The sequence below is a fragment of the Thunnus maccoyii genome, chromosome 9, assembly GCF_910596095.1.
Source record: "Thunnus maccoyii chromosome 9, fThuMac1.1, whole genome shotgun sequence".
NCBI lineage: Eukaryota > Metazoa > Chordata > Actinopteri > Scombriformes > Scombridae > Thunnus > Thunnus maccoyii.
This window is the reverse complement of record NC_056541.1, coordinates 13406693-13419924: the sequence shown is the minus strand read 5'-3', so window position 1 is coordinate 13419924 and position 13232 is coordinate 13406693. Positions and strand designations below refer to the sequence as shown.

The 13232-nt window shown below is 38.6% G+C and overlaps 1 protein-coding gene across 3 annotated transcripts in view; it reads right to left on the bottom strand.

Moving 5' to 3' along the window:
• LOC121904260 (dmX-like protein 1) overlaps positions 1-10572 on the bottom strand; it is a 63285-nt gene extending 52713 nt beyond the window's left edge. For 2 of the 3 annotated variants that reach the window (XM_042421912.1, XM_042421914.1), the window contains exons 1-3: positions 10198-10572; positions 6794-7035; positions 3736-3861 (exon numbers count right to left, since the gene is read on the bottom strand). In XM_042421912.1, coding sequence (XP_042277846.1) covers positions 3736-3861; positions 6794-6880 — 213 coding nt within the window. In that variant the 5' untranslated portion in view covers positions 6881-7035; positions 10198-10572. The remainder of the gene's footprint in view (positions 1-3735; positions 3862-6793; positions 7036-10197) is intronic. The other variant, XM_042421913.1, reaches the window with a different exon arrangement.
• Between the last annotated feature and the right edge of the window lie 2660 nt (positions 10573-13232).

Sequence of the window (13232 nt, the reverse complement as noted above, 5' to 3'; positions counted from 1 at the left end):
TTTCTATTGTTATGATCACTTTTCCTTCGTATATATTGTTAATAAAACCTCAACTGATATTTTGAGATCATATTATGCTGGAAAAATACTTAAAATCAACATCTTTATTATCTCTTGATTGTAATTAATCAGTGCTGTTTTTTAGAATTTAATTTCATATCACTGCTTTCTGGCAGAGGTTGCTCCCTGTGTCTCAGCATGCATTTGTTTTGAATACTAAAGACACATATGACCTGATCAAGGCCCTCGATAGCAAAAATAGGCAGAAAAGACATTAGAAATAGTGAGGCAAGCTAACACAGAGTTCAAACTATATCATTATAAAAGTGGACCTGGTATTAAACTTCAGAATTAACCTTATTTGCAAAATAATGACGAAACTTTGCATTGCTTAATGACATTAAGCAATGCAAAGTTTGTGCTGAGTCCAAATTGTTGGTACAAAGTAAATTAAAATGCAGTGCAGAGGCCAGTGCACATTACTGTTATTATAACAAATTACACTATTAATATAATGAGACTGGAAAACACGTTTCATAGCAATAGGTCATCAATGCTTACAACATCCATTTGATGTCTTAAAACACTTATAATATGAGCACAGGGGAGCTGTGCTCAACATCTCTGTGTTAACTAACAGCATTGCAAATATCACAATGTGGAGGGGAGCAGTGAAGTGGACCTGCCAAGCATACCAACTGAGCATGCTCAAACAGATACTAGACCATGCTGGAGGCATGTGAGGTTAGTTCTGGCCTAAATGAATTGGATTAAACATCACATGAGGGGAGTGGTAAAAGACTGGGTAAGCACATTTTTTTTTCATTTGAATTAAATCAGACTTGTCTTCTGCTTTTACAAGGCTACCACTATTCCCAATTAAAAAATAAACCCAGATTACAGTAACAGCCTGGCAATGAGGACTTCTGTCTTTAACAGAATCATCAATTAAACTGTCAAATTTATGCAGATGTGGCAAAACTGTCTGTCTCCCTTTATATTTCGGTGCAGGACTGTTACTTAGTAACTAGGAGGAATACTGTGACTGTAGTAGTAATACAGAATAGGTTGCTTTGGTTTCCATGTAAAAACCAGCAAACTCTAAAAGTATGAAAGTATGTCGCTTTGCTAATATTTGTGATTTAGGGTTTTTACTGAAAATGAATGTGATTTAGATAGAAATCCACCAAATTCTGAATAATTTCCCTTGTAGTTATTAACACTGATACTAAGATATTAAAGAATTAAACTCAAGAAAAGCAACCATGCACGTGAAAAACTCTGTTAAAGAAAGAATAAGCTGTGATAACATTTTTTAAAATATATTTTTAGGGCATTTTTGTGCCTTTATTATAACGACAACTGAGAGGGTTGACAGGAAACGAATGGAGATCGAGATGGAGGTTGACATGCAACAAAGGTCAGCTGCCGGAATCGAACCGCGGATGTTGTGGTTATGTGGCATGTGTCTTAACCAGCAGGCTACCGTGGCACGCGTAACCACATAAGTATTAATAAATACAGCCATACACAAACCAAAGCCTCATCTGGGGACCGCTTCTACTGTGGTCAGAATTCATCGGGTCAACACCAGGTTATGAATGTCAGCAACTGAAAAGGTCATATTATGCCAATTTCCCAGTTTAATATCTAGGAAAAACCAGGGCTCTGGGTATAACTAACCAGTAAATTGCGGTGGCCACCACTCAGGACAATGTTATCCAACCACTGGAGGTCTGTGCAATGACAAATATGCTTCCTGACACCTGACACACACAGCGTTTTCTCCACGAGTCTCTCTCCTCTGCTCCGCTCTGCTCGTGTGTGTGTGTGTGTGTGTGGAGGGGCTAAGCCCCGCCCCCAGTGAAACACAGAGAGCAGAGGAGAGGAGAGAAACTAGTGCAAACATACATGATAGCAAAATGTGTGTGCATTTCTCAGTGCACTGGGCGTTTTGATACTCTCACAGTATTTATGTAGCACCTCGACCTGCATTATAATCAAAATCAAAAAAAGAATGGAAATCTCCCTTTCTACAATATGTCTCCTTTAATGGCTTAAAACTTACAATTTGTGAAGAGAAATTTTACAATCTCACAGAAGTTTCACTTCACAGTTAATAAAAAACCCTACAGAGATTCAACACACTGAGTGCAGAGATTTAAGTCTGATCTTTGGCAGCTTAAGATGTTAAGTTGCATGGCAGCATTCGAATGGGCAAAAGGTCCAAAACTGTGGAAGAAAGTTCAGCAACCTAAAGCAGCCTGGGTTAGAATTAAGAGGGTCAAACAATTGTGTTTTTCACATCTCATTTTTTTAACTTCATGAATTTTGGACACATTAAAAATCATACATTAAATTCAGTAAATTCAGCAAAACATCAAAACAGTGCTTAATCAAAATACACTGTAAAATTCTTCACTCTTGGTCCAAAATCATTTCTGCAACTGGGACTGACTCCAACACCGCCTTCCTTCACAAACTCTACCAGCAAACCAGTGAAGACAAAAAAAAAAACCTGATCAATTTCCACATTTAAAATCAAAATAATTGGACTTTTGCTATAACAAGCAGGAATCGTACAGAGACGCAATCCTCTCTTTGTCTCTGTGCTGAAAATGGACTAGAAAACATGCTGTGAGTTCAATAAGAAACACTACAAAGACTGCATGCAATAATTTTCTTTCACAAATCTGTCCCAGATGCAAATAACAAACACATCACACAAGATTTTTTTATACCCCAAAACCATTTGGGATATAAGATTATCAGTGACAATGTGCCTGCTCTATCACTGCTTGCTTCACTAGATGATTTTCCCCTCACTTGGGAGTCCATGACAGGAAGCTTAAGTTCATTAAAGAGCCTTTGATGGTGCAAACAAATGTCTTTCCTGAAAACATGAACTGCCAACACTTCATGAGAGGACAACATAGCTTCCCACTAATGTGCCTTCTGCAAAACAGTAACAGTTAAGTCTAAAAAGCACAATACACAACACAAATGACCTGGACATTTCAGCAAAATTTGGGTAAGATTAATTAGTTATGTACAATATTGTTGACACTGAACCGAACTTGCCTACCACATATTTATAAAAACAAATTCCACCAGCCCATGTTGTGAAGTCATTAAAATAAAGTGAAGTAAAAGGAAAGAAAACCATGTGAATGATTCTCAGTGTTTTATTTTTCAACATTTAACAAGTTCTTAGAAGCGGTTCCCCCGTTTTTGCAGTTTGACCTCTCACAAAAAGGGGATAGCATTAAGGGTTGAGGATGAACATGGTGCATTGTAGTTGTATATCACTCATTTTGCATCGTTAACACATGGTAGAAACAATTTCTGTGGCAAATCATTTATCTGCAATTGACCCATACAGCCTTTAATTTAAAATGTCTGACACCTAATGAAGGATCCTTGGGCTCACGTAGATGAAAGTTGTTGAACAAACAATGTGTACTATTTAACTGGATCCATGAAAAACCTTGTACTGTAATACACTGGTATAGAAGTTTTTACAAAGAAAAGGCTTAGTGCCAAGATAAGAGGAAATGACAGCAGAGGTACAGTTACTTGCCTAATGATTTGAGTAACACTGGATTGAAGTGTTCCTGATGTTTCTATGTAATACATGGCAGAAGTAAAGAAAACTGTATTTTAACTCAGGGTCATTCCCAAGAGCACATCAGCCTGAGTGCCCGACATCACAGAGCAGCACTCCATTACTCTTACCTGTCCTCCCTGCAGCGAGCAGTCGACACAGCCAACCTGGATATTGCCATGTTTGGCCCCTGGGATGATCTGCAGTCGCTCAAAGTCACTGCCCAAAATCACCACATCACAACCAGACGCATAGGCCTATAAACAGACAAGGAGAGCAGCAAGGAAGGAAGAGAGAGAGCAAGAGAGAGAGAGAGAGAGAGATGAAAATGACACTCAGATCAATCCAGAGAGAATTGCATGAAAGGTCACTTCAAGTGTACTTGTCCTGGAGCCAGTGTCACAGCATCAAACATGCCACCATACGACAGCTCTGGAGTACAAGAAGATAAGATTAGAATTCTCCCCTCAGAAGGGGATCTTCACGTGAGCTGTGATTCACTGTGACTATGCCTCCTTCACAAGAGGACAGGGGACATAAATAGTTCTCCTATTGATCCACTCTGTGAATAGCATGGAGAAAGTATCTCATATAGTTTTCAGATCACAGAGTGAAAAGGCAGCCAGAGGTGCTGCGTTGGTATTTCAGAAGTTTAACACAGTCTTAAAACCTAAACAAGGGGTTCCTGCAGTATAGGGAAGTGCTTTTTTCACTATTAAACATGATCTAAATTACACAGCAGTTAGCATCCCTAACACAATAACATAAGCTATCTTCTTAAGTTATTTTAAATTAGCCTTCATAATGAAGCATTGGGTCAGGCTAACTCATGATATCATTGCTATTTTGCAGTGTTTTAGTCTCTAGTTCCTCTTCTTTTATATCATGGTGTAAACAATTTTAGCATCTTAATCCCCCCTGGGAATGAAGCCTCTACCATATTCTACCTAGTTAGTTATACTTAGAACTGAAACTTAGAGTGTCTGTCTCCACAGTGTAACATCTGTTGAGTGTTTGGTTATTTATTTGTGCTTTAAAACACAAACGCTGTGAAACAATCAGAAAATAACTTCTTATTTGTCTTATTCACAGGCTTCTCGCTACCACTGCACCCTCTCCTCGCTTTACCACCGCCGCTCTCTCTATCTCTCTCTCATTCGCTTGCTGGTGCTCTCTGCTCGCTTTCTCTCTCTTTTTCTCACATCAGTCGTAGGACTGTTGATTCATACAATATTGAATCTAAACTGTCATATACTGTGAGTATATTGACTTAGCAGGTGGAGGTACTATTCCTTGCTATCAGCAAGAACAGATGAATGAGCTCAAAGAAAATCATATCATCTATCTGCTATGCAGCTTTAAAGATGATGAACAGAAACACCTTGGGTCAATACATTACATTTGTATTACAATATCAATGATATTGCTGCATCCTGCGCCACACTGTACCACACTTGATGAAAGTGTGTGCTCCTCAACAATACCATTCTTTAGAGTTGTTTGGCATTGAAACCAGAGTATACATGAGAAGAAGTTTTTTTTTGTTTTAGGAGAAAAGCTGACACCAATATAATGTCATGAACTCTCCACCTTAGAGTGTAACCAGACTGACATGGTTTCTGATAGGGTTGGCATGTTAGCTGCCCTTTCATTTTATGTGACCGTTTGCAAAGCATTTTGGACTAAAAAAAACAAGAAGCTGTTAACACTTGGTTTTAACATGTGTTTCGGTGATCCAAACACAAGTGGACAGCCCAGACACGTCACTGTTCACACCTGTGTCCATCATGCGTCTCCAAGGTGTCCAGCTGACCACTTGTGTTCAGATTACGTTACTGCCTACGTCACTTCCGCTAGAAGGTCCACCGGCCCTGTGCACAGTTATTGTGTCAGTCTGTCACCAGACAGGCACCAGATTTGTTTCGCACAGGCTAGCTAGGCAAATAAAAAAGTTTCAAGAACTAATATACATGTACGGGCTATTCCAACTGTTGAGATTGGCAGGAAAAAGTCACTTGGCATTGGTGTGCTGTCACCAAAACAACCATCATGTCCTGCATTGATGGCGTATTTTCCTTTTACGTCCTTGTGCGTTTACACTACAGAAGATATGTGGTCAAATGCATCCCAGACCACCTCAGCAAGTGGTTTGAATGATTGGATCACAATGTGTCTTGGTGGTCGTTTACACTTGTATTAAGCACTGGCCACTTGTGATCCGATAACCCAAGACGTATTTTAAAACTAAGTGTAAACAGGGTCCAAGTATCATTAATGGATCCTTTGTTGCACCTCAGTAAACTCAAGTTTGTTCCCCAAAACATAGATGACCAGAACTCCAAACTTAAGTTAAGCCGCGTTTCCACTTGGAACTTTAAAGTCCTTGTAGTTGGGTCCTGTTTCTGTTTCCACAGCATCTGAGGATCATGCAAATTAGACCCATGGGGAGTTTAAAAATGATGGCAGTATTAAGAGATGCAGTATAACACGAGGGAACAACAACGCAGATTTGTCTTGTTCTTTGTATTTACTGCTGCATGACTTGCAGAATGAATGAATGAAAAGGAGGAAGAAAAACTGAAACTAAGAGCATCTGTCTCCACACTGTAACATCTGTTGAGTGTTTGATGGTTATTTGTGCTTTAGAACATAACCGCCATAAAACAATCAGAAAACAACGTTTTATTTGTCTCATTCATGGGCTTCGCACCGCTCTCTCTCTCTTTCAGGAAGCCAACAACAAAGCCTAAGTTTAACTTTAACACTAACAAACGAAATGTTCACCCTTTGTCCTAAATTGGTCCTAAATCAATACGAGAGTACGAGAGAGCAGGTAGAGGACCTCAAAAGGTTCTTAGTACCTGGAGAAGGTTTCTGCGGTTGAAATGCGGCTTTAGAGGCATAAGAATATTTCACATCAATGCTCAGTATCCAGCCAGGTTCTAATCAGGATCGCCACCTTGACTTATTCTTCATCCATGGGATAACACTAAAATTTATAAAAGCTTTCCTTGGCATCAGTGTTGTTTCCATACTGTACCGCTGCTCTACCAAACACATTTACATTAAAAAACAACTTAATTACAGAAATATGTTCTTCTTTGTGTCAGATCAGTTTGGCAAACGCCTCAGAATTGGAGCTCCCTAATAGCTGGTATGGAAATGTTTCCAGAGCTTGAAATATCTTACCGTGAATGGCACATTGTTGACGCTCCCTACAGAGAAACAATTGTCTCCAGGGTTGACAGCCCCTGTGAGAACCTGATGGAGATTCATGACTCTTGTTTATAGTCCCGGTGTGTGGTCCTCCCTTCTTCCTCCTTTCTCACAACACCTTCCCACTCCAGGTGAGAATCATGGGAAACCATGTGAAGGACGTGTTCATCTTCATCTGTAGCCTGTAATTTTACATCAGTGTCTCTACAGACAAGCTGTGAGGGAGAGAGGAAAGGAGAGATAAAACAGAAATATGTAAACAGGGAATGTTTTGGTTTAGTACCCATCAAGCCCAGAGTATAGTACTGACTTCCAGACAGGGATGCAGTGATTAACCGATTTCACTATTAACCACACTTTAAAACATCATGGTTTTGTAACTGTAATGGCTCAGCTACACTGAGTGTTTTGGTCTCACTCTCAAAAAAGGGACATTATGGTACATTATTTTTCTATTAACAACAATTGTACTGTGAGGAAAATTAAACAAAATTAGACAGTTGTGTTAAAAAAGTCCATAGGTGCAACCAGTCTGGCAGACTTCAGGTGGAACCAAAACAAACCTGGTTCAGGTACAAAAAGTTACACATGCTGTCATGAGAGCGAGTCCCCTTATTTGTGTTTAAGGGGGGGTGACATTAGCTAAGGAGACGAGGAGTGTTCTGGCAATGGCTGAAGGACCCAACATGGAAGCATTGCATCCACCAAAACGCCTTAAATTGTCAGTGTCAGGCCAGGAGGTTGTTCAAGAAGACGGATCTCCAATTTGTAAAACTTGCTGCTGAAGGATCCAAAAACTCAAACTTAATGCAACATCTGCAAGATCACCATCACCATCAAGGTAATACACTAAGTAATAACCAAGTTAAAAAATCATTACTTTAGTGGCAAGTTACTGAAACACTGAGCTGGAAGGGAATGAAATATGTGTCACTTACAATCAACAAAGTAGCGGTGAGTTAAATGTTGGGCTTTCAGTGCGATGTAAACAAATAGCAATAAAGCAGGAAAAACAACATGTTATTCCCTCAAGGGCTTCAATGTAACTATTTACATCCTGTTGCTTCCTCCCATCTGTGTTGAGTAAATGCTAGGATGGTAGGTATACGCCAGGTGTAGAAGACTAACTTAACATTAGGATCTTGTTGACTTCCAGCACTATATCATGGGATCTAATTAATTGAATTCAGTGATTAATAACACCTGCATGAGATGTCCTCAATTTCTTTCTTTGATTTTTAGTAAGACTGAAAAAATAAATAAATAAAAAATAGACATGTAAAATTAGATCTATTATAAAAAAGATTATTAAAAACAAATTTTTTAAAAAGGCACGGACGACCGACTGATGGATCACTGATGATAAAAGCACTTCAGTTTATTACCTACATTAGTAATATTTTCCCCTGGGGGATTAAAAGAGTTCATCTTAATCTTATATTAATAATAATAATTAAAAATACAATATTTTAGATATTGCAATGTCCGATTGGACTGCAATCAAAGTTCATCTTGGCATGGATTATTTATTTTCATTTTTCTTATTCACTTTTAGCGTAAGACGACTTCTGATACTGCTACAGTTCAACCCACTGTTGCAGAATCCTTGATGAAGTGTGTGTCTTATGCTCCCTCTTCAAAATGAAACATGCTCATGTGATTTTATCCATCCGTAGTATTGTGAAATAAATGAATGTATAATAATCATGAAACCGTGACTTCTCCTCAGACTAAAATCATACCATCAAAATCTATAATCGTTGCATCCCTCCTTCTAAATGTTGACAGCAAACATTCAGCACTAGTAATGTTATCACTGAGGAGCTAGATTAATTATTACTACTTCACCATATTGTGCATATCAAGCGTTCTTAAACCTTTTCTGCACCAGTGCAAAACAGAATAATATCAGTCTCACAATGGGACCCTGACACACAACAACATACTGGTATTGTTGTGAGAGGAACCACTACAGGTAAGCATTAAACCTATCTGGCATTTTGGTGTGAAAGCTCATTTGATCCAGGTGACCTGTCTCCTCATTTAAAATGCATGCCATTTTGTGTGTCAGCCCTTTTAGAGGTTATCATCAAACGTTCTTTCACTGCACCAGAAATGCAGTCAGCTTGATTATGAACAAACTACTAAGCATGCAAAGAAACGTAATGGCTGCCGGGGTGGGTAGAGACTAGAGAGGTCTGTTTAACTACAGTAAACAGAGAGTGTGACAGATAAGACGAGGTGAAGCTGTGCAAATCCAGTGTCACGTCCGTTCTGTTGGGAAAAAATATTTGGAGTGGTGAGATTAGCTTCTGTACACTACACAGGTGGAAATGGGAGAATAATTCTCCGAGCATGACTGAAACAGTGTATTTGAGAAGGCAACAGTGTGACTGTCACAGCAATGGAGATGAAAAGTTAAGTCATTAGAGTGTTTAGGCGGATAGATCACAACTCTGACGCATATCACAGTGAATATAAACTTCTACAGAGGCTCTGAGTAGGGATTAAGTGATTGAGGTGGATGGAGAGTTAGTAGGTAACACCTCATAACAGACAGTAAGAATAAGACTGTCTTTTAAGAAATGGCCCTGAAAGTACAGTTTCTGCATGCTAGCAACAGCAGGCTGAATAAGTATAAAAAGGCCACTAATGAAAAGGGTGCAGAGCAGGTGTCAGTGAGCAAAGTGGGTCACCTTACTGCAGGCTCGCACCTTACTCCATCACTGCAAGACCAGTTAATCCACTTTGTGGGTTCTACTTGTCTTTGTCACTTTACTTTGCTCCAGACACAATCGACGAAACTAACATGCACAGAACAAATGAGATCATATTACATGTCTAAAAGCTGTACTGATAAGATATATCCCACTCTTTGGGCGCAAACTGCATAACTTGCTGTTCAGACGATGTATTAGCAAGAAACAACAGTCAGATATGAAACTGTTATGTTAACGTTACATCACAAAATAACATCTCTTCAGTAAGTGGGAAAACAAGCCATTGGGTGCCAAAGTTTGGCCTACAACATAAACACAGAGTGCAGCAGTAACGCTAGGCTATTTTATAACTGGAGAAAATGAGTTATGTGTCCTGTGCTGTGGCAACTCACGTGATAATGTTTCACACGCCAGCGCATTAAAACATCGCTAATGACAACACATCTGACTAACGTTGTGCCACCCGCTCAGATGAAAAGCATATTTAGTTGAGTTGCTCAGTTATTTTTAACATACACTTCATACATTATCTAAGTTACCTGTTTCGAGTCCTTGAATCATGACGGTAACTTAGCTGTCAAGTTAAGCTAGCCATCTTTGGATAAAAAAAATAAACACCGTAACACAACTGCTACATCAAGATATTTAGCGACTCACCTTGTGCTGCTACTTTGTGCTAAGTCCTGTTGATATACAGACAACAGTTACCCCGTTTTCAGATGCTGTCTTTGAGAAATTTAGCTCTCCAAGTAACGTTAAATGTTAGGTACTCGGTCTCCTCAGTTAGCTAGCGTTAGCGCGCACTAGCTTGTGAAGCTCTCTTTTTAGCGAGCTCTTGAGCTACAAAGCTAGCTGTAGAGCACCTACTGCATACATTTAGTGTCCGACAACCTCTGTTTGCCAGGACGATTATTTATTTAACTCTCAAATACTAACCATAAGAAGGAGCCAACCTCTCCCCAAGGTTAGCAAATAAAACGCTTCATAAGAGGAAGCTTTTCCTAATGTTGAAGATGTGTCATGATAATGACTGTTTCGCTGCAATGCATTATGGTCCTTGTAGTCGCGCTGTGAGTGCAAACCGACGTTTCAGTTGTTGTCAGACAGGACAACATGACCTGGCCGTTGTTGAGACACTCAGACTTTCCCAATAAATTGTGGTGTAATTACTTACATGTTGTAAGTTGTTTTTACATTATGTTGGACCTGCCTTGTTCAAATGAATCTTTAAAATGTTAATGTAGGCCAGGAAAATGTAAATGATAGTTTACTGAAGTCTACCAGTGTCCTCAAAATGTTTACAAAATTTCAACTACTTAATTTAATAGATTTCCAAAAGAGCATGACCATACTGGATTTTTTTATGCTAGTATACCGATATTTGAGAGTGAAATGTAATTTTTCTCATAAACTCGTGACTAGAGATCTTTTAATTTTGTTTTTTAAGAACTATGACCTTACAACTGAAAAACAAATCCGTCATTGCTCTTTGATCAACAAACTATGCAATGGAGACACTCTCTAAATTCCTTTAAACTTATTTGTTATGTTTGCAATATATTATTACTTATTGGCCGGCATATACAGTACACAGATACATATATATGAGCAATAAGATAATATTGGCCAATATATTGACCTAGACTTTATCAGCCCTGCCAATTTATCTAACTACCTTTAACTTGCAACCACTTTCTGTTACTGAACCCTCCAGGTGTCTAGATGTGCTGCCAAATGAGAACTGTGGAGATGTGGAAACTGACTGAGACATCTCACCCAGTGATGTCACACTGTACTGACGCACCTTGGTATACACTTCTACATCACTGCAGTCATAGGAGAGGTTAAACCACCAGCGGTAAACAGTTTCTCTTTAACCATAACAACATCTCTTATAAATCATACAGCAAATATATCAATGTGTGTAGTATTTCACAGCAAACTATATATTCCATGATGATGTTTATCAGAGGCCTGCAGTAACAGAGCTACAGTGCTGTTTGTGCCATCGGGCACTAAAAACATCACTCTCTCATGTGCAATCATGACATACTGTTTGAACGTGTATACTTTGATCATCTGCTTGATTGTAGAAAAATATGTTTGTCTACTGCCTTATACTTGCAGTGTTCCTTATGGATTCTATCTAGGCAATTATATTTTGCTTTAAATTATGAAGTCTTTATCTTTGTTGAGGGCCATAAAATGTTGGTCAATATCAGACAGAGGTTTATTTTCAATTCCCAATATTCTAGTGTTGATGAATTATATTCCACAGTTATTTACAGGGTTGTGAATGTTGACCGAGCTCTAATCTTGTCAGAGAATATCTGTAAGCGGCAACATCATATCAGTTTTCCGTGACCGTGACATGAAGGATAGAGAGCAGGTGGGATGTGTTTGATGTCCTTGCATCAAATCTGAATAACCACTGAGTGTCACTGTTGCTCAATGCACTGGATCCCAGTTTACTTTGACTAGTCTGAGGTGGTTTGACTGGACCGACATTCATACTCTTGTGATCTGTGCATATAGTAATTGATGCTTTTTGTTTGTTTGTCACTCCCTTTTTACATCTTAGATATAAGCATGTATAGAGATTTTGCATTATTACTGTTTTGGTCACAAAAAACATGACAAATAGCTCTTATTAAATTATCTGAATGGTTGTCATTGTCTCACAAACATAATAAAACTCCCTCATTGCAATATCACATTTAATAAACACAGAATGAATACAGCATGTACAATTTTATAGATATATTCTACATATAATCAGTTGCCAGCTTGCTTCTAAATATTTGCACTGTATTTCCACAAATTCTGCTCGAGCCTCACTGTAATGGGCGAAATTCTGTTAAATTGGGAGGTGAATAGGGGTTTAGGCTTCAAACCCAATTAAAGCATGTGGAGATAAATAGAACAGACATTCTCCATGAATAATTAAAATGGCTGACATGTCACTGACATTAGGGAACGTTGGCGACATTTATTGTCATGGCAGTTGGATGGCGGTGATGATGAAACTGTTGACTTCTTGTTGAGGAAGTAGGTCACAGCATTATTAAAGTGCTAAATGTGCACTAACTGTGTTAAATATTGCATTGCTTTTCAGGTTTGACACACACGTGCACGACTACTGTCTCACCACTGGTAAAATTTATGTGCACTCGAAGTAAAAAAACTGACAATGCTCTTGCGCACAGGATTGTGCCACACACCCACACACACAAACTATCCATCCTGGTGTAATATTGTCATCCTATCTTACTTTACCATCTCTGTTTTTCCACCAGTGAATTTGACCTTGAGCAACATTCACAGAAAAAAAAGAAAAGAAATAATCCTTTTCATTCTGGTGTATAAAGGATATTGCTGTTCAGTGTGATATTGAATTCTTTGAGAGCCTCATACTTGCTAGAAATACTAAGATGCAGACACCGCAAAAAAGAAAAAGAAAAAGAAAGAACTCACTCAAATGACACTGGAAATAACTGTGATAAAGTTCGGCTGAAGGTTTAGTTTCCATTTACAGTGAGCATCATGTATTTTTAGCCTAACTTGGTAAAATATCTGACCATCTCTGCACATGATCCAAGATATATTTGGCAGCATCCAACAAAACCTGCAAGATTGTTAAGCTGGAAAGGAAATGGGCAAAGTCAGCATAGTTTTTAAATAATAACAGTAAA